Source organism: Rhinopithecus roxellana, chromosome 12 (assembly GCF_007565055.1).
Source record: "Rhinopithecus roxellana isolate Shanxi Qingling chromosome 12, ASM756505v1, whole genome shotgun sequence".
In the NCBI taxonomy this organism is placed as follows: domain Eukaryota; kingdom Metazoa; phylum Chordata; class Mammalia; order Primates; family Cercopithecidae; genus Rhinopithecus; species Rhinopithecus roxellana.
This window is the reverse complement of record NC_044560.1, coordinates 106,541,865-106,563,950: the sequence shown is the minus strand read 5'-3', so window position 1 is coordinate 106,563,950 and position 22,086 is coordinate 106,541,865. Positions and strand designations below refer to the sequence as shown.

General features: G+C 55.9%; 2 protein-coding genes across 4 annotated transcripts; both read left to right on the top strand.

Moving 5' to 3' along the window:
- Positions 1-3,953: 3,953 nt before the first annotated feature.
- On the top strand, positions 3,954-9,067 carry GNG8 (G protein subunit gamma 8). 3 transcript variants are annotated; one of them, XM_030912965.1, is made up of 4 exons: positions 3,954-4,573; positions 7,080-7,100; positions 8,405-8,531; positions 8,878-9,067. In XM_030912965.1, the coding sequence occupies exons 1-4, from the start codon at positions 4,503-4,505 to the stop codon at positions 9,004-9,006; spliced, it is 348 nt and encodes a 115-aa protein (XP_030768825.1). In that variant the 5' UTR covers positions 3,954-4,502; the 3' UTR covers positions 9,007-9,067. The 3 variants fall into 3 exon arrangements, with proteins under 3 accessions (XP_030768825.1, XP_030768826.1, XP_030768827.1); XM_030912966.1 differs by having other exon boundaries at positions 4,404-4,527; positions 6,846-7,100; XM_030912967.1 differs by having other exon boundaries at positions 4,434-4,527.
- An 8,165-nt stretch (positions 9,068-17,232) lies between these two features.
- PTGIR (prostaglandin I2 receptor) lies at positions 17,233-21,856 on the top strand. Its single transcript, XM_010377429.2, has 3 exons — positions 17,233-17,346; positions 18,097-18,876; positions 20,659-21,856. The coding sequence occupies exons 2-3, from the start codon at positions 18,109-18,111 to the stop codon at positions 21,049-21,051; spliced, it is 1,161 nt and encodes a 386-aa protein (XP_010375731.1). The 5' UTR covers positions 17,233-17,346; positions 18,097-18,108; the 3' UTR covers positions 21,052-21,856.
- The last annotated feature ends 230 nt before the right edge of the window (positions 21,857-22,086 follow it).

Below are 22,086 nucleotides of genomic sequence, written 5' to 3'. Positions count from 1 at the left end.
AGAGAATGGTCTAATTGAGAAGATAACATTTGAACAGAGACCTGTTGATAAAACAGCAAGGAGGACCGGGCGCTGTGGCTCAAGCCTGTAATCCCAGCACTTTGGGAGGCCGAGACGGGCGGATCACGAGGTCGGGAGATCGAGACCATCCTGGCGAACACAGTGAAACCCCGTTTCTACTAAAAAAATACAAAAAACTAGCCAGGCGAGGTGGCGGGCGCCTGTAGTCCCAGCTACTCAGGAGGCTGAGGCAGGAGAATGGCGTAAACTCGGGAGGCGGAGCTTGCAGTGAGCCGAGATCGCGCCACTGCACTCCAGCCTGGGCGACAGAGCGAGACTCCATCTCAAAAAAAAAAAAAAAACAGCAAGGAGGCCAGCTGGAGTGGGGAGGTGAAAAAGAGGGGAGGTAGGGACTGTCACATCGTGGGGGCTTCATGGGCCATGGTGGGGATTTTGGTTTTAACTTCCTGGCACCCATGGGAGAATTCTGAGCATAAAAAAGACTTAGTTTTTAAAGTTTTTTTTTGGGGGGGGGGGAGGGTTAATAGCTGTATTGAAATATATTCACCTACCATAAAATTTACCCATGTAAAGTATACAATTCAATGGTTTTTAATATATTGAATATAAAAGACAGTCAGTATTTTAGTGGCAAGGCTTGGTGGCTCATGCCTGGAATCCCAGCACTTTGGGAGGCTGAGGTGGGCAGATCATTTGAGGTCAGGGGTTCAAGACCAGACTGGCCAACATAGTGAAACCACATCTCTACTAAAAATACAAAAAAAATTAGCTGGGCGTGGTGGTGCATGCCTGTAGTCTCAGCTACTAAGGAGGCTGAGGTGGGAGATTCGCTTGAACTCGGGAGGCAGAGGTTGCAGTGAGCCAAGATCGCGCCACTACACTTCAGCCTGGGAAACAGAACAATACTCAGTCTCAAAAAAAGAAAAAAAAAGTATTTTAGTATATTCACAGAGTTATGCAAATATCACCACAATGAATTCTAAAACATTTCCATCACCACCTAAAGAAACCCTGCCCCACAGCTGCCATCCTCCAACCTCCCCAGCCCCTGGCATCCAGTAATCTACTTTTGCCTTCTATAGATTTGCTAGTTCTGGACATATCATATAAATGGAATCATATAATATGTGACCTTTAGTGACTGGCTTCTTTCACTTAGCCCAAGTTGAAGAGTAGTGGTGCAATCACGGCTCCCTGCAGCCTCTACCTCCTGGGTTCAGGTGATCCTCCCACCTCAGCCTCCTGGGAAGCTGAGACTGCAGGTACATGCCACCACGCCTGGCTAATTTTTTGATATTTTTTGTAGAGAGAGAGTTTTGCCATGTTATCCAGGCTAGTCTTGAACTTCTGGGCTCAAGCAACTTGCCCGCCTCGGCCTCCCAAAGTGCTGGGGTGACAGGCGTGAGCCACCGTGCCCAGCCAGCATACTATTTCCAACTTTCATCCATGTTGTAGCAGGTATTAGAACTTCATTTCCTTTTATTGACAAATGATTGATAGTCCATTGTCTGGAGAGACCACATTCCATTTGTCCATACATAAGTTGATGAAGGTGTATTGTTTCCACTTTGGGCTATTATGAAAATTGTTTCTGTGAACATTTTTATATAAGATTTTGTATGTTTTTATTGCTCTTGGGTATACACCTAGGAGTGGAATTGCTGGGTCATATGTTAACTCTATGTTTAACCTTTGGAGGAACTGCCAAGTTTTTGTTTTTTTTTTTTTTTTTTTTTTTTTTTTTTTTGACACAGAGTCTTGCTCTGTCACCCAAGCTGGAATGCAGTGGTGCAATCTTGGCTCACTGCAACCTTCACCTGCCAGGTTCAAGCGATTCTTCTGTTTCGGCCTCCTAAGTAGCTGGGATCACAGGCATGCACCACCACGCTCGGCTAATTTTTGCATTTTTAGTAGAGACAGGGATTCACCATGTTGCCCAGGCTGCTCTTGAACTACTGACCTCAAGTGATCTGCCCACCTCGGCCTCCCAAAGTGCTGGGATTACAGGCAAGAGCCTCTGCACCCGGCCTGCCAGGTCATTTCCTAAAGTGACTTCACCATTTTACATCTCCACCAGCATATGAGGGTTCAGATTGCTCCACATGCCCACTTGCTATTATATGGGGACAGTTTGAAACAGGATCCTTTTGGCTGCTCTGCGGGAAACAGGCTGACAGGGAGAAGACAGGAGGTCAATGCAGAGGTCACTGTAATAGTCCAAGCGGGAGGGAACAGTGTCTGGACCCAAGTGGGGACAGCGGAGGAAGTGAGAGGGATTGGATTCTGGAGTTGCTTTGAAGATAGAGCTAACAGGATGTCTTGCTGGGTGACTTGTGGAGTGTGAGAGAAGGAAGGGAGTCAAGGATGACCACAGCCCGGGTGCGGTGGCTCACAGTTCAAGACCAGCCTGAGCAACATAGCAAGACCCTGACTCTAAAAGAAATAAAAAGTTAGGCCGGGCACAGCGGCTCACGCCTGTAATCCCAGCACTTTGGGAGGCCGAGGCGGGTGGATCACTTGAGGCCAAAGTTTGAGACCAGCCTGGCCATCATGATGAAATCCCGTCTCTACTAAAAATACAAAAAAGTAGCTGGGTTGGTGGCGCATGCCTGTAATCCCAGCTACTCAGGAGGCTGAGGCATGAGAATTGCTTGAGCTTGGGAGCCGGAGGTTGCAGTGAGACAAGATTGCGCCACTGTACACCAGCATGGATGACAAAGTGAGACTCTGTCTGAAAAAAAAAAAAAGCCGTTTGTGGTTGTGCATGCCTGTAGCCCCAGTTACTGGGGAGGCTGAGGCAGGAGGATCACTTGAGCCCAGGAGTTCAGGCTGCAGTGAACTATGATTACACCACTGCACTCCAGCCTGGGCGACAGGCAAGACCCTGTTTCAAAACAACAACAAAAACTCAAAAGTTTATCATCACTTGAGATGGGTAAGCCTGAAGTAAGAGCGAATGTGGTCGATGGAATCAGCTCAGTATTGGATGCGTTGAGTTTGAGAGACCCTCTAAACGCCCAGGCGGTTGGGTATTGGATCCTGGAATTCTCTCTTGCCATTTGTTGATGATTTCTTGAATAAATAACCTCAGAACGGAATCCGAATCCAGGGCCTCAGTTTCCTCCTCCTCCAAAAAATGGGGACCGTAATGCCTTCAAGCGCTAAGTTGTCATGAGGCTGGGGCACAGGGCAGGGACTGAGATCATCTGCTGAGGTCTGCACCTCGGGAGAGGAACGGAGGCTGCGCTCGCGGCAGGCAGTGTCTGTCTGTCTGTCTCCCCCATCCCCCAGCTTCTGGCCGCGGTGGAGGAGCAGGAGGGAAGACTGGATCGTCACCCTGTCTTCCCCCGCTCTGAGCTGGGTTTCCTCCTCGGGGGCTGCCCAGGCCAGACTGCTGATGGAAACCAGCTGCGAGAGGCGCAGAGGCTCGGCACACGCCCAGGCCCCTCCTCGGCGCCGGCGGACCCCGATGGGGGGGGGGGGGAGCGCCTTGGCTCGCCTCCCCTCTTCCGCAGCCGGGCCTGGGGCCCTGGCACGTCCGGCGCGCCTGATGCTTTCCAGATGTGGGCTTGATTTCTCTCCTCTATCTGGCCCCGTTGAGCCCACAAGGGGAGGGGGGAGGGGAGCTAGGATCCGAGACCCAAATCTCTACCAGGGACTCGGGTCGGGGTCCCCTTCCCGCCCATCTGCCTTCCCTGTCCAGGCAGTGAAAGCCGAGTTAGGGTGGGCTGTCCGCAGTAAAGACGCTCCTCCCCACCTCCACCTCTTCCTAGGGCTCCCGCCTTCTCCAGGTCCAGAAAGAACCCCAAGCCCCATCCATCGGGACACGCCCCCAGGTACACCGAGGGGCACGCCCCTTAGAAATCCCGCCCCGGACCCCTCCCCTTCGGTCGCGCCTCTGCAGGCCCCGCCTCCGTCGTCGGGTCCCCACTGGAAGGCGCCCTCTGTGCATCTCTTTGTCTCTCTGGCCGCCTCTGCCTCCATCTCTGTGTGTCTGTGTCTTCGTCCCTGTCTCTGACTCTGCGTTTCGGCTTGGGTGTCTCTCTCCTACCCCCTGTCTCTCTGTGTCCTGTCTGTCTCTGCCTCTCGTGTCTCTCTCTCGGCAGCGCCCTCCCCGTCTCTGCCTCTCTGAGTCCCTAGCTCGCTCCCTCTCTAAATCTGTGTCCCTATAGCCCCCTGCTATAGGGGGGCTGACTCTCCCTGCATCTCCCTCCCCTGTCTGTGAATTTCTCTGCGTCCATTTCCGGTCCTATCCCTCCGGTCCCTGGCTCCCTGCCGTGCTTCCTCTGGTCCCGAGTCTCCCCTTCATCTCCCGCCGGGCCCTCCTCCCTGTGGCCACCTCCTCCTGTGGTCTCGCGGGGCAGGGTGGGCGCCTGGGCGTGCTGCGCGCGCCCTCATGTGGCCGGCAGGGGCTGCGTGTGAGCGCCAGAAGGGGAGTGCTGGGGAGCGGGGGACGCTGGTTTTCGCGGTGACACCGGGAAATGGCGTGTGACACCTGGAGGCTGTGTGAGTGTGTACTGCCGGGAGACGGCGTGCGACATCTGGAGAGTGTGTGAGTGTGCACTGCCGTGATGGTGTGTGACTCCAGGAGATCTGTGTGTACTGCTGTGAGATGGTGTGCGATGCCAGGACACTGTGTGAGGGTGTACTGCCGGGAGATGGCTTGCGACATCTGGAGAGTGTGTGAGTATGTACTGCTGCGATGGTGTGTGACTCCAGGAGATCTGTGTGTACTGCTGTGAGATGGTGTGCGACTCTAGGAAACTGTGTGAGTGTGGACTGCTGTGAGATGCTGTGTGATGCCAGAACTAGGACACCATGAGTGTGTACTGCCGTGGTGTATTGGTGAGATGGTGTGTGGTGCTGGGAGTCTGTGTGTGACTGATTGATGTGAGATTATGTGCGACAAGGAGAGACTGAGTGGGACTGCATATGTCAGAGATGACATGTCGCTGACTGTGACACTGTAAAATTACTGGTGATGATGAGAGATTGTGGGTGACTGTGTGTGCTGATGAAAGGTTGTGTGTGATCGGGTGTGGGAGAGACACTATTTGGGGCTCTGTATGGGACATTGAGAGACCATATGTGGGAGTGAGAGATTGTGTGTGACGGTGCGTGTGAGGGGGCAGTGTGTGTGGCTGTGTGCAACATGGTGAGCATATGGTGCTGTGTGTGTCACACAAGCAGATTCTGTGTGAGAGGGAGTGAGGCTGATGACTGGCGTACACTGAGAGGTGGTGTGGACAGGTGTCATGAGAGGCACACAGAAGGCCTCTCATGAGGTGGGACAGACGGAGTGAGCGTCAGTCTTTGCTGGCCACACTGTGTATGGCTTGTGAAAAAGTGCATGATCCGGGCACATTGCTGCAATCCTGGCACTTTTGAGGGGCTGAGGTGGGAGGATCCCTTGAGGCCAGGACTTTGAGACCAGCCTGGGCAACATAGGGAGACCCCTCCCCACGCTGTCTCTACCGAAATAAAAATAAAAGAAATTCACCAGGTGTGGTTATGCACCTCTGTGGTCCCAGCTACTCGGAGGCTGAGGTGAGAGGATCGGTTGAGCCTGGGAGGTGGAGGCTGCAGTGAGCTAAGATCACGCCACTGCACTCCAGCCTGGGTGACAGAGAGAGACCCTGTCTCAAAAAACAAAACAAAACTGTGTGACTATGTGTGACACTGAGCTCGTGAGAGATGGCAGTGTTGTGACAGTGCGTGCGAGTGTGCGGCTGTGCAGGGCACTCGGAAGCGAGAGTGTGAGGGAGGCCTTGTGTGTAGAAGGCAAGAGATGATGGAGAGGCTGGAGTGAGTGTGTGAAACGCTGCGAGACTGTGTGGGACTCTGTGAGACACTGAGCCATCGTGGGTAGCTAGGTATGACACCAGGAGATGGGGCGCCTGTGTGTGACAGGGACAGACTGTGTATGAAGGGAATGTGTCAGATGCGTGTGACACCAGGAGACTGTGTGAGAATGTGTGTGGCCTTCCATGGGTGTCGCTGGACAGGCAACTGGGTGTTACTATGAAATACTATAAAACAGTGTGTACTTGACAGGTTGCATGGGTAACTGCATGCCACAATGAGACACAGAAAGTGTGAGACTGGGACAGGGTGTGAAACTGAGAGAGAAGTTTAAATGGCATGCAAGGCCAGGCGCGGTGGCTCACACCTGTAATCCCAGCACTTTGGGAGGCCGAGGCGGGTAGATGAACTGAGGTCAGGAGTTCGAGACCAGCCTGGCCAACATTGTGAGACCCTGTCTCTACAAAAAGCAAAAATTAGCCGGGAGTGGTGGCAGGCACCTGTAATCCCAGCTACTCAGGAGGCTGAGGCAGGAAAATGGCTTGAACCCAGGAGGCGGAGGTTGCAGTGAGCCAAGATCACGCCACTGCACTCCAGCCTGGGCAACAGAGTGAGACTCAGTATTGAAAAAAAAAAAAAAAAAAGCATGCAAATGTGTGTGACATTTGGAGACATTATATGTGACACTGTGGCAAACTGCTGGTACGTTTGGGGCTGTGATAATTTATCTGACTGTGTAGCCCCTGGGGCTGCCATTGTTGGTGGCTGTGTGTGGCATTTGGGGCGACCGTGTGAGGTTGTGTTGAGCAAGGTCATTCATGAGGTTGTGTGGTGCTACCATGTGACAGGGCAAGACAGTTTGTGTCTGTGTGAGGGACAGTGAGCATGAGGCTGGGGGGTGACACTGAGGTGGCGAGTGTGGCTGAGTGAGAGGCTCTGTGGGACACACTGGAGAGGTTTGTGTGACTGTGGATTAAATGCAGCGAGGGCTGAGACCCACCTAGACAGACTGTCTTTTCTAGTGAGTGTGAGAGAGGCACAGAGTCCCACAAGAGGACAGCAGCGGCAGAGACACAGGGAGAGGGACAAAGATAGGACTGACAGACAAGAGAGAGGGCCCAGAGAGGCAGCCCCAAGGCGGCGGGGACCGTGGCTCCGGGAGGAGGCGGGTCCGTAGGGGCTGCGCCCCAGGGGAGGGGGCGGGGCGGGCCGGAGGGACCCAGACGCTGCCTCCGAGCCTCTGTCACCGCCGCCAGCCCGGCCCAGAGCAGCAACAGGTAGGAAGCTCCGGTCCCGGCCCCACAGCTGGTCCCTTTGCCTGGTCCGTGGCCACCGTCTCTCCGCCTGCGAATGATTGAATGAACGAGTGAATGAGTGAGTGAATGAATTCTATGTCTTCATCAGCCTGTTTCTTGCTGTGTTCCTCTCTCCCACTTTCTAGTTCCATCTCTCCCCAACCCCTCCATCTCCCTCTCTTTCCTTCCCTTCTTGCCTCTGTCCCTCTATCTCCCCATCTCTGTCCCTTTATCCCCTTGTTGTCTCTCTGCTCTTTCCTCCATCCCCCCTTCCTCCATTTCCCCTTCTCTCTCCTTTCTCCCTCCCTCCATCTCCCCTATCCTCTCCCACACCACACCCCCTCCCTCCATCACCCCTATCCTCTCCCACCCCATCCGTCCATCTCCTCCATTCTCTCCCACCCTACACCGCCTCCCTCCATCTCTCCATCCTCTCCCACCCCACACCCTCTCCCTTCATGTCCCCATTCCCTCCCACCCCACACCCCCTTCCTCCAGCTCCCCTACTCTGTCCCCTCGGTCCCTTTGTCCCCTCGGTGCCAGTCGCCTTGTATCACCCTGTTCCTTGCTCCCCCCTTCATTTGTCCCTCTGTTTTCTCCTCCATCACTTCATTCCTTCCCCAATCTCTCCCTCTCTCTATTCCTCCCCGTCTCTTCATTTCTCCAGTGCCTCAGTCTCTCCCTCCATTACTTTGTCTCTGTCTCTGCGCGCCCCGTTGTCCCTCTGTCCATCCGATAGGCCTCTCCTCGGTTGGGCTCCCCCAACCCTCTCCCCTGGCTGCTAATGAGCAGAAGAGCCTTTGAGGTGGCCAGGGCTGGGGTGGGGGGGCTCCCTGAGGGGGGCGGAGGGGGCAGCTGCTGCCAAGGCCCTAATGAGTCCCCCTCTGTGCCCCTCCCGCCGCGATCTTAATTCCCAGTTCTCCCTGGAGCCACCGCTAATTGGCCTGGGGAGGGGCCCCCCTCCTGGCTCTCGCTCTGCCCCCCGGGGAGTGAGGACACCTGGATTCTGATCTAGCACCTGTGGCCCTGTCCTTTTGTCTCAGCCTCCCATCTGTGCGCCCCTCCTTCCCTCCCTCGCCCCTCCCTGCTCTCTCCCCACCTGCCTTAGGTACCTCCATCCGTGCATCCCTGCATCGCTCCTCTTGTTCCTGTCCCCCTCATCTGTCCCTGCCTCCACCAGCTCCTGGCCACCCCATTCGCGCACCCTTCCACCCTTGCACCTGTTACCGGGTCCGTCCCCTTGCCCCCACCTCGGGACCCAGACGTATCCTAACCTACTCCCACAGCCTCAACTCCCGCGCGTCTTTTGACCCCTTCCCCGCCGCAACCATGTCCAACAACATGGCCAAGATTGCCGAGGCCCGCAAGACGGTGGAACAGCTGAAGCTGGAGGTGAACATCGACCGCATGAAGGTGCTGGGTCGGGGTGGGGAGCAGGGCGGGGATTCTGGGCCTGCGGTCTGTCCCGGGCTGTGTCGGCCCCGAGCCATAGTGCAAGGATGCCCCTGGGAAGAGGGCTGGGCAAGGGGCGGGGCAGGAGGAGGGGCCAGGACGAGGGGCGGGACAGGAAGGGGGCGGGGCCAAGACGAGGAGGGGCATCACAGGGGAGGGGCCAGGACGAGGGGAGGGGTAGGACAGGGGAGGGGCCTGTATGAGACGGGGCAGGGTGGGAGGAGGGGACCGGGCAAGAGGTGGGGCCTAAGTGGGCGGCGCTGAGGAACAGAGCAGGGCGGTGACATCTCCACCCGGGTGCTCGCAGGTGTCGCAGGCAGCAGCGGAACTCCTGGCTTTCTGCGAAACGCATGCAAAAGATGACCCGCTGGTGACGCCAGTACCTGCCGCGGAGAACCCCTTCCGCGACAAGCGCCTCTTTTGTGTTCTGCTGTGAACCCTCCAGACAGCTTACCCTCCCCTGCCAAAGTATGGATCCAATAAACTTGGTAACTGTGGCAGTGCCTGTGCTTTCAGGGAGACTGAAGTACGCACAGAGCTTGGGGCCACCGTGGGGGAAGCTGTGTCCGTCCTCATTCCTTCTGAGTGTGTGTGTTGGGGGTAGGGGTGGACGTGGAGTGAGTACGACTCCACCAAAGCCTCAGAGGAGGTGAGTATTCAGTGCTGTCTCCTCCACGATCGATCCTGAACTTAATGGTCCCGACGGCCCAGAAGGCAACTGACTACTTGTATGATACCCATGAGGAAACTGAGCCAAAGGAAGTCCTTTATTCAGAGTCGCAAAGCTAGGAGGTAACAGAGCGCTGACAGGGGTACTCCAGTGCTCCCTGAACCCCTCCACTAGCCTCTCTCCTCTCCTCCCCACTGGGTTGGACATTCTTAGGGTCCCCAGTCCCCATCCCACACTTCTCACCCCCTGAACGACTCCTTTTTTCACACCTGGTTTCCTTGTACCGCAGGCCCGCTTCTGTCCTAAAGTCCTGCACTTTTTCTCTGCTCACTTGTTCATTCATTCATTCATTCATTCACTCTTTCAAACACTCCCTGAGTACCTACTCTCTGACCAGCGTTGAGCAATGCTAGGGACATGGCTGTGACCAAGACAGCCCTGGCTCTGCCCCGCCCTCTTGGGGCTCAGAGTCCAGTGGGAGAGAAAGACCCGTCCCCACATGGTAAAAACCCAGAGTGGGCAGTGCTGAGTCGGGGAGTGCAGAGGGAACTCCTGACGACTCAGCTTGGAGGTAAGCGTGCTTCCCGGAGAAGGTGACATCTGAGCTGGAACATGGTGGTAATAAAACTTGGGGACTCAGAGAAGAGAGAAACATGGCTAGAGGGAGGGAGAGGAAAGAAAATAATGAATACATTCCTTTATCCTTCCTTTATTTTGTCACTGTTCTGGAGACACAGGGGTGACTGTGACAGCCCTGTTTCTTGCCCTCTGTTTTCCAGTTCACATACTACTGGCCCGCAGGACATATATAGCTTTGCAGATATATATAGATACATATATGGAGAGAGAGAGAGAGAGAGGAGACAAAGAGAGAGACAGAGGGACAGAGTCTCGCACTGTCACCCAGGCTGGAGTGCAGTGGCGCAATCTCGGTTCACTGCAACCTCTGCCTCCCAGGTTCAAGCAATTCTCCTGCCTCAGCCTCCCAAGTAGCTGGGATTACAGGCATGCACCACCACGCCCAGCGAATTTTTGTATTTTTAGTAGAGGCGGGGTTTCACCATGTTGGCCAGGCTGGTCTTGAACTCCTGACCTCAAGTGATCCGTTCGCCTCGGCCTCCCAAAGTGCTGGGATTACAAACACGAGACACCTGCCCAGCCACAGTTAAATTTTTCTGGCTTTACATGATGTTTAAAGATGTTATTGACTTGGCTGCCAAATTGAAAAACAGATATTTGACATCAAAGTCCATATTTCTCTGGAATTGCAAAGTCTTCTCTGAAATTGTAAGGTCTGGTGACTCACAGGCTGTAAGACAGGGCCTGGGCTTTCCAGCTCACCCAAATCCCCACCATGCCCTATTGTCTCCTGGTCGAGGAAGCTGGGGACCAGTTGCCATTTAACCTGAAGCCCGTGTCGGGGGCTTCTTACAGAGGAATGAGAAATAAAATGGCTGGGCACGGCGGCTCGTGCCTGTAATCCCAGCACTTTGAGAGGCCGAGGTGGGCAAATCACTTGAGGTCAGGAGTTCAAGACTAGCCTGGCCAATATGGTGAAACCCCATCTCTACTAAGAAGACAAAACTTAGCTGGGCATGGTGGCACGAACCTGTAATCCCAGCTACTCGGGTGGCTGAGGCAGGAGAATTGCTTGAACCTGGGAGGTGGAGGTTGCAGTGAGCCAAGATCACACCACTGCACTCCAGCCTGGGCAACAGAGCAAGACTCCATTTCAAAAAGAAAAAAAGAAAAGAAAAGAAATATGAAACGTTCTGTGTTTCCATTGAAAATGGGGAGGGCCGGGCGCGGTGGCTCATGCCTGTAATCCCAGCACTTTGGGAGGCCGAGGCGGGCGGATCACGAGGTCAGGAGATCGAGACCATCCTGGCTAACACAGTGAAACACTGCCTCTACTAAAAATACAAAAAAAAAATTAGCCAGACGTGGTGGTGGGCGCCTGTAGTCCCAGCTACTCAGGAGGCTGAGGCAGGAGAATGGCATGAACCTGGGAGGCGGAGCTTGCAGTGAGCCGAGATCACGCCACTGCACTCCAGCCTGGGCGACACAACAAGACTCCGTCTCAAAAAAAAAAAAAAAAAAGAAAAGAAAATGGGGAGAATGCAGGCCAGGGAAGCTGTGGGTTTGGCCAATTATTTTATCCGGCTGGCCCAAGGGCCTGAGGATCACTCCCTCTCCTCTCCCTCATCTCCTCTTATCTTGTCTAATACTCAGGCTCCCCAGCTTAGGGCTGGTGGAGGCTGGACCCTGGGTCTGGCTGGAGGCGGCTTGCTGGGCCTCCCCTCCACAGGGGGAATGTGCACAAGTCTGCTCCATTATTCACATTGGATTAGGGTCCCCCGGGTGCCTAGTCTGAGTCTCCTGTAGGATCCAGGCAGGAGCGTCTGTAATTACATCTCCCTCCTGCTTCCCACCGCTGAGCCTGCTTGGCTCGGGCCTGGTTGCATCATGTCTGTGGGATCCCCAGGGGAGACGGGGGACAGAGAGTGAGCCAGAGATGAGCTAGGGTGTGGAGGAGGAGCGGGGAGAGAAGCTGGGCAAGAAGGAGCTAGAAGGATTCCAGAATTCACGGATCCTGTATCCTTACAGCTCAGAACCTGAAATGCAAAGGAATCTAGGATCCCAGGACCTCTGAGGGCTGGAATTCCAGCATCTTTCAAGGGACCAAAATCCTGGGGTCCTGCGCCCTAGGATTCCAGAGCCCGGCATATCAGAAGTGTAAGGAGTTCCTGGCCTAGGCTCTTGGGAGCTAGATCCTTCGAGCCCTGGAATCTCGGAGCTGCGTAGTGCAAACCCTTCCTCCTTCACATCCCTGGTCTTGGGGGACAGAAACTATGGAGATGGAAGCGGTTGAATGGGACCTGGGTTGGGGGAAGGGAGGGCTGGCGGGAGTGGGGCACAGAGGGGACCAGCAGGAGGTGTCTTTCTGGAGGAGGAGGAGGAGGATGGGGAACTGGGGCTGGGGGAAAGGAGAAGCCAGGAGTCACAATCCAGAAGGGACAGGGCAGGCCCCCGTGTGCCCAGCCTCCACGAGAACAGATCCAATTAATCTTATTAGATTTACCGCCTCGTAGCAGCACCAGCTTCTGGTCACCAGCTGCTGCTTCCTGCCACCCCCAGAGGTGAAGTCAGCTCTGGGGCCAGGCCCAGGCTGGGGTCAGAGACAGGCCAAGAGGTAGAGGTGGCTGCAGGGCGAGGTGCTTGTTCCTCCAGACCCCAAGGGCTCTCAGCTGCCCTATTTCAGGCTGTCTTCCCTCTGCACCCCCATCGCAAACTGCACCTCAACCCAGGCGCTCAGAGTAGCACATGGCCTGGCTGAAGGGGTAGGGCAGGGGAGGGAAAGCTCAGAGCCAGCAGGAGCTGCAGTCTTGGCCATCACTTCCTAGGGGAACGGTTCAACAGTCCCATCTTGCTCAATGCTCACAATAGCCCTCAAGGTGACTCTGTTTATCCCCATTTTACAGACAAAGAAAACAGGTCTGGGGCCCGGCGCAGTGGCTCATGCCTGTAATCCCAGCACTTTGGAAGGCCAAGGCAGGCGGATCATTTGAGGTCACGAGTTCAAGACCAGCCTGGCCAACATGGTGAAACCCTGTCTCTACTAAAAATACAAAAATTAGCTGGGCATGGTGGCACGCACCTGTAATCCCAGCTACTCGGGACAGTGAGGCACGAGAATCGTTTGAACCCAGGAGGCAGAGGTTGCAGTGAGCCGAGATTGTGCCAGTGCACTCCATCCTGAGGACAGAGCAAGACTTCATCTCGAAAAGAAAGAAAAATAGGCATGGAGAAGTAACCAGCTGGGGTTTGAGACTGGAATGGGAGGATCGGATGGACCACCACTCTGGAGAGGCTCAGGGGGTGACAAGGAGGACTTGAAGACTGGGAAATGAAGGGATCCCCAGGTGAGAGGCATGGCCCATTCAGAGGCAGGAGACTGGGTTATGCCCCCTGGAGCAAGGTGAGGTGCAGCCACAAGAAGGTAGGCCAGGGCCTGTTTGCGGTGGAGGGCAGTGAGTGGTTAGAGAAAGGAGGCCTCTGGCTCTGGATGCTGGAACGAGTCAAGGCGAGACAGGTCTGGGACACGCAGCAGTTTCTCAAAGCAGTGAGAGGGCACAGCAGGCCAATGGCAGGCCTGGCAGGCATGAGCAGCTGGTGGTGAGTGTGTGCAGAACATGAGATAAGGCCCGCCTCCTCTCAGGGCCAGTGCTAGGAAGACGGAAACCAGGGAGTCCGGAGAGGGTCAGGCCCAGGGCAAGCCAGGATCTTAAGTCTGTGGCACTTCCAGATGCAGGCCTGGGCTGGGTGTGGTGGGTCAAGCTTGTAATCCCAGCACTTTGTGAGGCTAAGGTGGGGGGGATCACTTGAGGTCATGAGTTCGAGACCAGCGTGGTCAACATGGCGAAACCCTGCCTCTACTAAAAATACAAAAATTAGTCAGGCATGGTGGCGGGCACCTGAAGTCTCAACTACTCAGGAGGCTGAGGCAGGAGCACTGTTTGAGCCTGGGAGGTGGAGGCTGCAGCAAGCTGAGATCTCGCCACTGCACTCCAGCCTGGGTGACAGAGTGAAACCCTGTCTCAAAAAAATTAGGTCACACACAGTGGCTCATGCCTCTAATCCCAGAACTTTGGGAGGCTGAGGCAGGCAGATCACCTGAGATCAGGAGTTCGAGACCAGCCTGGCCAACATGGTGAAATCCCATCTCCACTAAAATGCAAAAATTAGCTGGGCATGGTGGCGACTACCTGCAATCCCAGCTACTTGGGAGGCTGAGGCAGAAGAATCACTTGAACCCGGGAGGTGGAGGTTGTGGTGAGCCGAGATCACACCACTGCACTCCAGCCTGGGGAACAGAGCGAGACTCCGTCTCAGCAACAAAACAAAACTACAACATAGCTGTGTGCCCATGTGCACGCAGAGTCCCATGAGCTCACAATACACACATACACACAATACTCACACACACAAACACAATCACAATGCTGAGAAAAATGCTCACTTAGGTCACGTGGGCCGCACTAACCCTACACAGAGTCACAATCCGGTTACACACCCACAGTCCCCAGCACATTCGCCTCAATCTCTCTCCCCTCCCGGGTACTGTGTGTCACTTGGTCCATCCCTAATCTCAGTGGTCTCTGAGCTGTCCTTCCTCTTTTTCCCTGCTGCCTTGGGGTCCTCCCCAGGGAGGCCTGGTTCTTTTCCTGGCCATGGGTGGAGAGAGGACGAGGGGAGGGCTGCTGACTCCTTCCATAGCTCCGCCCACCCTGGAAGCCGCCCCTTGCACAACGCAATGTGGATGATTCCTCACCCCAAGGCACCTGGCCGGGGAGCAGAACCCCCTTGTGGACACTGCTGTGGGCTTGGCCCGGCTAGCTGGGGCCATAGCCAAGCAGGAGGCTGGGTTTCAAGGGAAGGTGACTGAGGCATGTCTGACGCCAGTACGGACTCTGGGGAACTCAGTCCCCACATTAGGAGGGAGGCACAGTCACTGCCACCCCTACCTGCTCCTGATGCAGGAACACAGAACCGATGCTGGGGTTGCCGGGGCTTCTGGCTCCTAGTGGCATCAGTGGGGAAACTGAGGCCTGAGGCCAGGCGTGGTGGCCTATAATCCCAGCACTTTGGGAAGCCGAGGTAGGGAGATCACTTGAGTCCTGGAGTTTGAGACCAGGCTGGGTGACATAGTGAAACCCTGTCTTTACAAAAATACAAAAATTAGCTGGGCGTGGCAGTGGGTGCCTGTAGTCCCAGCTACTCAGGAGGCTGAGGTGGGAGGATTGCTTGAACCCCGGAGGTGGAGGTTGCAGTGAACTGAGATTGCAGCACTACACTCCAGCCTGGGTGACAGAGCAAGACCCCGTCTCAAAAACAAACAGCCAGGCGTGGTGGTTCACACCTGTAATCCCAGCACTATGGGAGGCCAAGGCAGGCCGATCACTTAAGGTCAGGAGTTCAAGACCAGCCTGGCCAACATGGTGAAACCCCGCCTCTACTAAAAATATAAAAATTGAGCGCAGGGGCATGTGCCTGTAATCTCAGCTACTCGGGAGGCTGAGGCACGAGAATCGCTTGAACCCGGGAGGTGGAGGTTGCAGTGAGCTGAGATCATGCCACTGTACTCCAGCCTAGGTGACAGAGCAAGACTCCGTCTCAAATCAAAAACAAACAAACAAGCAAAAAGAAAAACAACAACAAAAAAGAAACTGAGGCCTGGAAGGGACCGGGGGTTTGACCGCAGTCCCACTGGGCATGGGAGCAGAGGGGACTTCCTGAATGTTAACCGTCCTTGTAACAGGAAGCTAGAGAGAGGCAGGCTCCGGGAACCAGAGGCCACCCGGTTGAAACAAGATGCACGCCTGCCAGGCATCACCCTTCATTAATACGATATAACTTCCTGAGTTCCCTCTGGTCTGCCTGGGGACCAGACAGCCTGAGGCGGGACCACGTGGCAGGACCTGGAGCCCACATGCACAGGCACCCCCAGAGCAGGGCTGTGGGGTCCCTTAGGGAGCCACGGTAGGGCTGGAACTTGGGCGTTCATCCTGCTGGAAGCTGTGGGTGCCAGCTGGGCATGGGTGATAGGGAGATGGGGGGAAGGGGCAAAGGGGTTGTGGTCACACGCCAGGGTACAGAGAAGGCAAGACTGCAGCTGCCCACAGTCCAGTCCTTGGGTTGAACACATCCCTCCTGGCCTTGGACATGAGACATCTGCACAGGCTCTCTCCCTGTTACAAAGACCGATCTGGGATGTGCTGCAGGCTGAGGGCAGCCACCAGGCCCTTGAGGCCCGTGTTACCTCACGCACAGAGGAGGAGGCTGAAGTCTACCAGCTGCCTCTCCTCGCCTGGGTCCATCACGCAGCAAGGAAAAAGGTGGTCAGATGGAAAGAGGAAGTCAAGTCAAATGGATTTGAGACTGCCCCCGGATAAACAGCGGGGCTCAGAGAGGGCCTCCGAGGTTTTATCTGGCCCTTTTGGGCTGGGAGGCTACCTGGGAAGCCATGGACTCCGTGGGAAGGGAGACTCGTGAACGCTGTGCGGGCAGTGGGAGCACGTGGGTCTGTCACACTGGCCCGAGGCTGCAGCGGCGGTGGCTTGGCTGTGTTTGGGGAGGGTGGGGGACACATGGCAGCAATGTTGGAGTTGTGGACAGCTTCCTGTGATCAAAATATGATTCCTGAAGGTCAGGGTCACCAGGGGCCTAGGGGTGCTGTGCGAGAAGTCAGAGGGTGGCCCAGTGCTACCCTTCCGTGATGGGCCGTGGAAGTCGCCCAGGCCTGTTCCTGACGACTGGACACCAAATACGCCCCTTCATGCTTCCTTCTCAGGTCTCTGCAGGGTGAGCTGGGTGCCCAAGGACAGGCTCCAGGGACTGGCATGTCTTTCTCTGGCCAAGCCTCCTTCCTCAGCTTTCTGGAAGGAGTGAATTTTGTCCAGGGACTAGAACTCTCAGTGGTGTCTGGAAAACACTACATCAGAGAGGAATTTCCTGGTCATTTCTCAATCCCTGGGCAATGTCCTAAGCCCCAGGGCCTGGAGCCCAGAATAGATCCCAGAGGCCACCCTGAGACAGCCCAGGCCAAGGCCACCCCATTGAAGCCTGGTCAACTGTGCCCTTCAGGTCCCTCCTAGAAGCCCCCTACTACCCCAGGAGGCTCCAAGCCTAAGTGATGGTGACTCAGGAATTTCCCACCCAGGCCAGAGAGGGAGACACTGGGGGAGGGAGGAGTCCTGTGTGTGGGGAGGTGGCAGGTGGCTCAGTGATGGGAACCAAGAGAGGATGTGGGGAGGAGAGTGGAGGCAGCAATGGGAGATGGATGTCCTGGGTTGGGCGGGTGGATGGGGAATGGGGAGTGTGCCAGGGGGGCCTCTGGAGAACAGTGAGGGAGGGCGGGGCAGAGAGAGGAAATGAAAAAGCTGGGGTGAGCAGGCAAGCTGAGGAGGGTGGGAGGGAGGGAGGGAAGGAGGGAGGAGGGAAGGAGAAGCTGACACACAGACCGACACAGGCAGCAAGAGACACACGGAGCAGAGCAAGTGGAGGGACAGACGCGCGGGACAGGAGAGCCTGGACAAGACTGGAGAGGTGTGGTGAGGGGCTGGGGAAGCAGCAACACAGAGCAGGAGCGGGTAGAGGGTGTGGGGTTAGAGGGAGAAAGGTACGGGAAGGACAAGGACAAGGGAGGGGACGGAGACTGGGAGATAACAGCAAGAGACCGAGAGACAGAGAAGGAAAGAACTGGCGATGCCCGGATGTTCTCTGTCTCTTTAATGGCAGAAACAGAGCTAGAGAAGGAAAGAAATAGAAGGTGGGGGGGGGGTGCCAGCCATGGTGGTTCACGCCTGTAATCTCAACACTTTGGGAAGCTGAGGTGGATAGATCACCTGAGGTCAGGAGTTCGAGACCAGCCTGATCAACATGGTGGAACCCCATCTTTACTAAAAATACAAAAATTAGCTGGGTGTGGTAGTGGGCGCCTGTAATCTCATCTACTCCAGAGGCTGGGGCAGGAGAATCGCTTGAACTCAGGAGGTGGAGGTTGCAGTGAGCCAAGATCATGCCATTGCACTCCATCCTAGATAACAGAGTGAGACTCACTCTCAAAAGAAAAGAAAGAAAGAGAAATAGGAGGGCGGGGAGAGACAGAGAGAGAGAGAGATACTGGAGAAGCCAGAGGCGAGAGGACTACATACACACACACAGGAGAACTAGGGGTTGACTGGGAGGCCCCAGCTGCCAAAAGGACTGGCCAGTAGGGACATAAGAGTGGGCTGGGTGGTGGGGGTAGCCTTGGCTCCCTCTGACCCCCCACCTTCCACCTTGGGAACTCTCCAGCCCAGACCTGGGATGGCGGATTCGTGCAGGAACCTCACCTACGTGCGGGGCTCGGTGGGGCCGGCCACCAGCACCTTGATGTTCGTGGCCGGCGTGGTGGGCAACGGGCTGGCCCTGGGCATCCTGAACGCGCGGCGACCGGCGCGCCCCTCGGCCTTCGCGGTGCTGGTCACCGGGCTGGCGGCCACCGACCTGCTGGGCACCAGCTTCCTGAGCCCGGCCGTGTTCGTGGCCTATGCGCGCAACAGCTCCCTGCTGGGCCTGGCCCGGGGCGGCCCGGCGCTGTGCGATGCCTTTGCCTTCGCCATGACCTTCTTCGGCCTGGCGTCCATGCTCATCCTCTTCGCCATGGCCGTGGAGCGCTGCCTGGCGCTGAGCCACCCCTACCTCTACGCGCAACTGGATGGGCCCCGCTGCGCCCGCCTGGCGCTGCCAGCCATCTACGCCTTCTGCGTCCTCTTCTGCGCACTGCCCCTGCTGGGCCTGGGCCAACACCAGCAGTACTGCCCCGGTAGCTGGTGCTTCCTCCGCATGCGCTGGGCCCACCCGGGCGGCGCCGCCTTCTCGCTGGCCTACGCCGGCCTGGTGGCCCTGCTGGTGGCTGCCATCTTCCTGTGCAACAGCTCGGTCACCCTCAGCCTCTGCCGCATGTACCGCCAGCAGAAGCGCCACCAGGGCTCGGTGGGTCCACGCCCGCGCACCGGAGAGGACGAGGTGGACCACCTGATCCTGCTGGCCCTCATGACGGGGGTCATGGCCGTGTGCTCCCTGCCTCTCACGGTGAGTCCCCTCCGGAGCTGGGGGGCAGTGGGGAGAGGAGGAGGGCAGCTCTGTGGGTTGTGCCCATGTCCCAGATGGGGAGACTGGGGCTCAAAAGAAGTCAGACATCGTGGGCATGGTGGCTCACGCCTGTAATCCCAGCATTTAGAAAGGCCGAGGCAGGACCGGATGCGGTGGCTCACGCCTGTAATCCCAGCACTTTGGGAGGCCGAGTCGGGCGAATCACTTGAGATCAGGAGTTCGAGACCAGTCTGGCCAAAATGATGAAACCCTGTCTCTACTAAAAATACAACAAATACATAAATAAAAAGTAGCTGGGTGTAGTGGCACGTGCCTGAAGTCCCAGCTACTTGGGAGGCTGAGGCAGGAGAATGGCGTGAACCCGGGAGGCGGAGGTTGCAATGAGCTGAGATCGTGCCTCTGCACTCCAGCCTGGGTGACAGAGTGAGACTCCATCTCAACAATAAATAAATAAATAAGAAAAAAAAAAAGAAAAAGAAAGGTGAGGCAGGAGGATCACTTGAGCTCAGAGGTTTGAGACCAGCCCAGGCAACATGGTGAAACCCCATCTCTATGAAATATTTAAAAATTAGCCTGGCATGATGGCCTGTGCCTGTGGTCTCATCTACTTGGGAGGCTGAGGTGGGAGGATTGCTCCAGCCTGGGAGGTCGAGGCTTCAGTGAGCTGTGATTACACCACTACATCCCAGCCTAGCTGACAGAGCAAGACCAAAACAAAAACAAAGAAAGCAAAAACAAATCAGACAGAGGCTTGGTCCCCAGTCAGACAGATCCTGGCTTTCTGGAGAAGTCTTTCTGCATCTGACTTCTTCTGATACCTTATCTCCCAGCTTAGGCATCCTGAACCCCCCATAATAAGATGCATCCCCCATCCTTCCCTTACCCCTGTAATGAAAGCCCACCACTCATTGAGCGCTTCTCTATGCCTGCCTTGTACTTAGTGGCTTACAAATACTTCCTAAGATAATTTTCAAAATGGTCACAGCCACCCATTCCACAGCATTTGGCAGGAAACCAAGAGAACGTTCTCTCTCATCCCCGTTTTTACAGATGAGGGGCAGTGTCTCTCGCCCACAGTCACACAGAGCTTGGTCTCGGTCCTGGGTCCTTCGATTGTAGAGCCTGATCTCCCACTCACCTGGCTCCCCTCTGCCTCAGAGCAGGCCCCACCCTTGCCTCCGCACCTCGGTTTTCTGCGGGGCCTCCCGTCCTGCCCCTCCCCAATGGGAGTGGCACAGACCCCGGTACCTACTCAGTGTCTATGACACCTGGTCGTCCCACCTTTCTTCTGAGCCTCAGTTTCTGTTTCTGTAAAATGCAAGAGGCCAGGCTGGATTGGGGGTCCTTAAATCTTTTTTGGGGGTTACCCTGACTCAAAGACTCAGATGCTGTGGACAGATACACACAGGCACCACCACAGCTCTGCGGCAGTTTCAGGGGGCCCAACTGGGCGGCATTGCCTTCTTGCAGGGATGTTATACTCAAAAATCTGTGGAGCCTGGGGGTCCTCCCAGCTTCTAAGGTTGGGGGGACCCATATACCTGGCCCCCATTCCTCTCTCCTTAGGCATCTCTGGCAATTTCCTGGGACTTTCTCTCCCTGTGTTCCCCAGATGCATTTGTTACTTAGTTTTTATCTTCTCTCCTTCCCCTCTAACATGCCACCCTTACCTCATCCCTGGTAAGCGAGTGGGAGGAGGGAGGCAGGCTGGGGAGGCTGAGGACTCCTGGGTGCTTCTTGACGCCCTCACCCTGCCCTCAGATCCGCTGCTTCACCCAGGCCATCGCCCCTGACAGCAGCAGTGAGATGGGGGACCTCCTTGCCTTCCGCTTCTACGCCTTCAACCCCATCCTGGACCCCTGGGTCTTCATCCTTTTCCGCAAGGCTGTTTTCCAGCGACTCAAGCTCTGGGTCTGCTGCCTGTGCCTCGGGCCTGCCCACGGCGACTCGCAGACACCCCTTTCCCAGCTCACCTCAGGGAGGAGGGACCCAAGGGCCCCCTCTGCTCCTGTGGGAAAGGAGGGGAGCTGGGTGCCTTTGTCGGCTTGGGGCGAGGGGCAGGTGGCGCCCTTGCCTCTCACACAGCAGTCCGGCGGCAGCACGGTGGGAGCGTCATCCAAAGCAGAAGCCAATGTTGCCTGTTCCCTCTGCTGACATTTGGAGCTGACCCTGTGATCCCTGTCTTCGAGGGACAGGAACCAGAAAATCAGGGACATGGCTGATGGCTGTGGATGCTGGAACCTCGGCCCCCAAATTCTGGGGCCGATTGGCTGCTGTTTCTCCTGCGCAGGGTAGTCGCTGCTGGCTCTGGGAAGAGAGTGCGGGACAGAGGAAACATTTATCCTGGAGCGCAGAAAGAATGGTTCTCTCAAAATAGCCAGTGGCCTGGCCGACCTGCTCTGGCCCTGGATTCCCCATCCATCTCACTGTCTAAATATTTAGCAGGCGGAGAAGTTCCCAGCGGCTTCTGTACACTCAGGTCTGCCCTGGTCTGGGTGCTGGCTCCAATCTGCATCCACTCAGGGGGACCAGCTGCCCACCCCAAGTCCTCAGGGGACGGCCCTCCCCTCTACCAAGCCACTCCAAGAGCCAGCTCCTCTCTGCTCCACAAAAATCAGGGCTCTTGGAAAAGCTCCCTGCCTTCCCTTGCCGCTGGTCCCCCATCAGGCTTGGGAGCCCTGGCATCCCAAAGGGGTAATGGGAGGAAGGGGAGGCTGCTGCATCGTGGGTGACAACGCAGGACATGTGCTTGGTAAAAAAAGGGCCTGAGACCTTCCACCTAGCTTGATGGGCTGTGAGATGAGAACTGTGAGGGTGCAGGTGGCGGGGAGACAGATGGAGAAGCTGGCAGATGAAGAGTAGGGGCTGGGGATCCCGGGGACTGCCCCAGAACAAAAACCTAAGTCCTGTGCCTGTCTCCAGGGTCCTGAATAAATAAATGCCTCCTTACAGAGCCTGACCTCATGTTATGTGTCCTTGGAGCCCTCACAAAGATTTCATTCATTCATTCATTCATTCATTCATTCATTCATTCAACGCATACTTGACTGGGCACCATAGCACATGCCTGTAATCCCAGCATTTTGGGAGGTTCAGGTGGAGGATCACTTGAGCCCAGGAGTTTGAGACCAGCCTGGGCAATATATCGAGAACTTGTCTTTACAAAAAAATTTTAAAAATTAGCTGGGT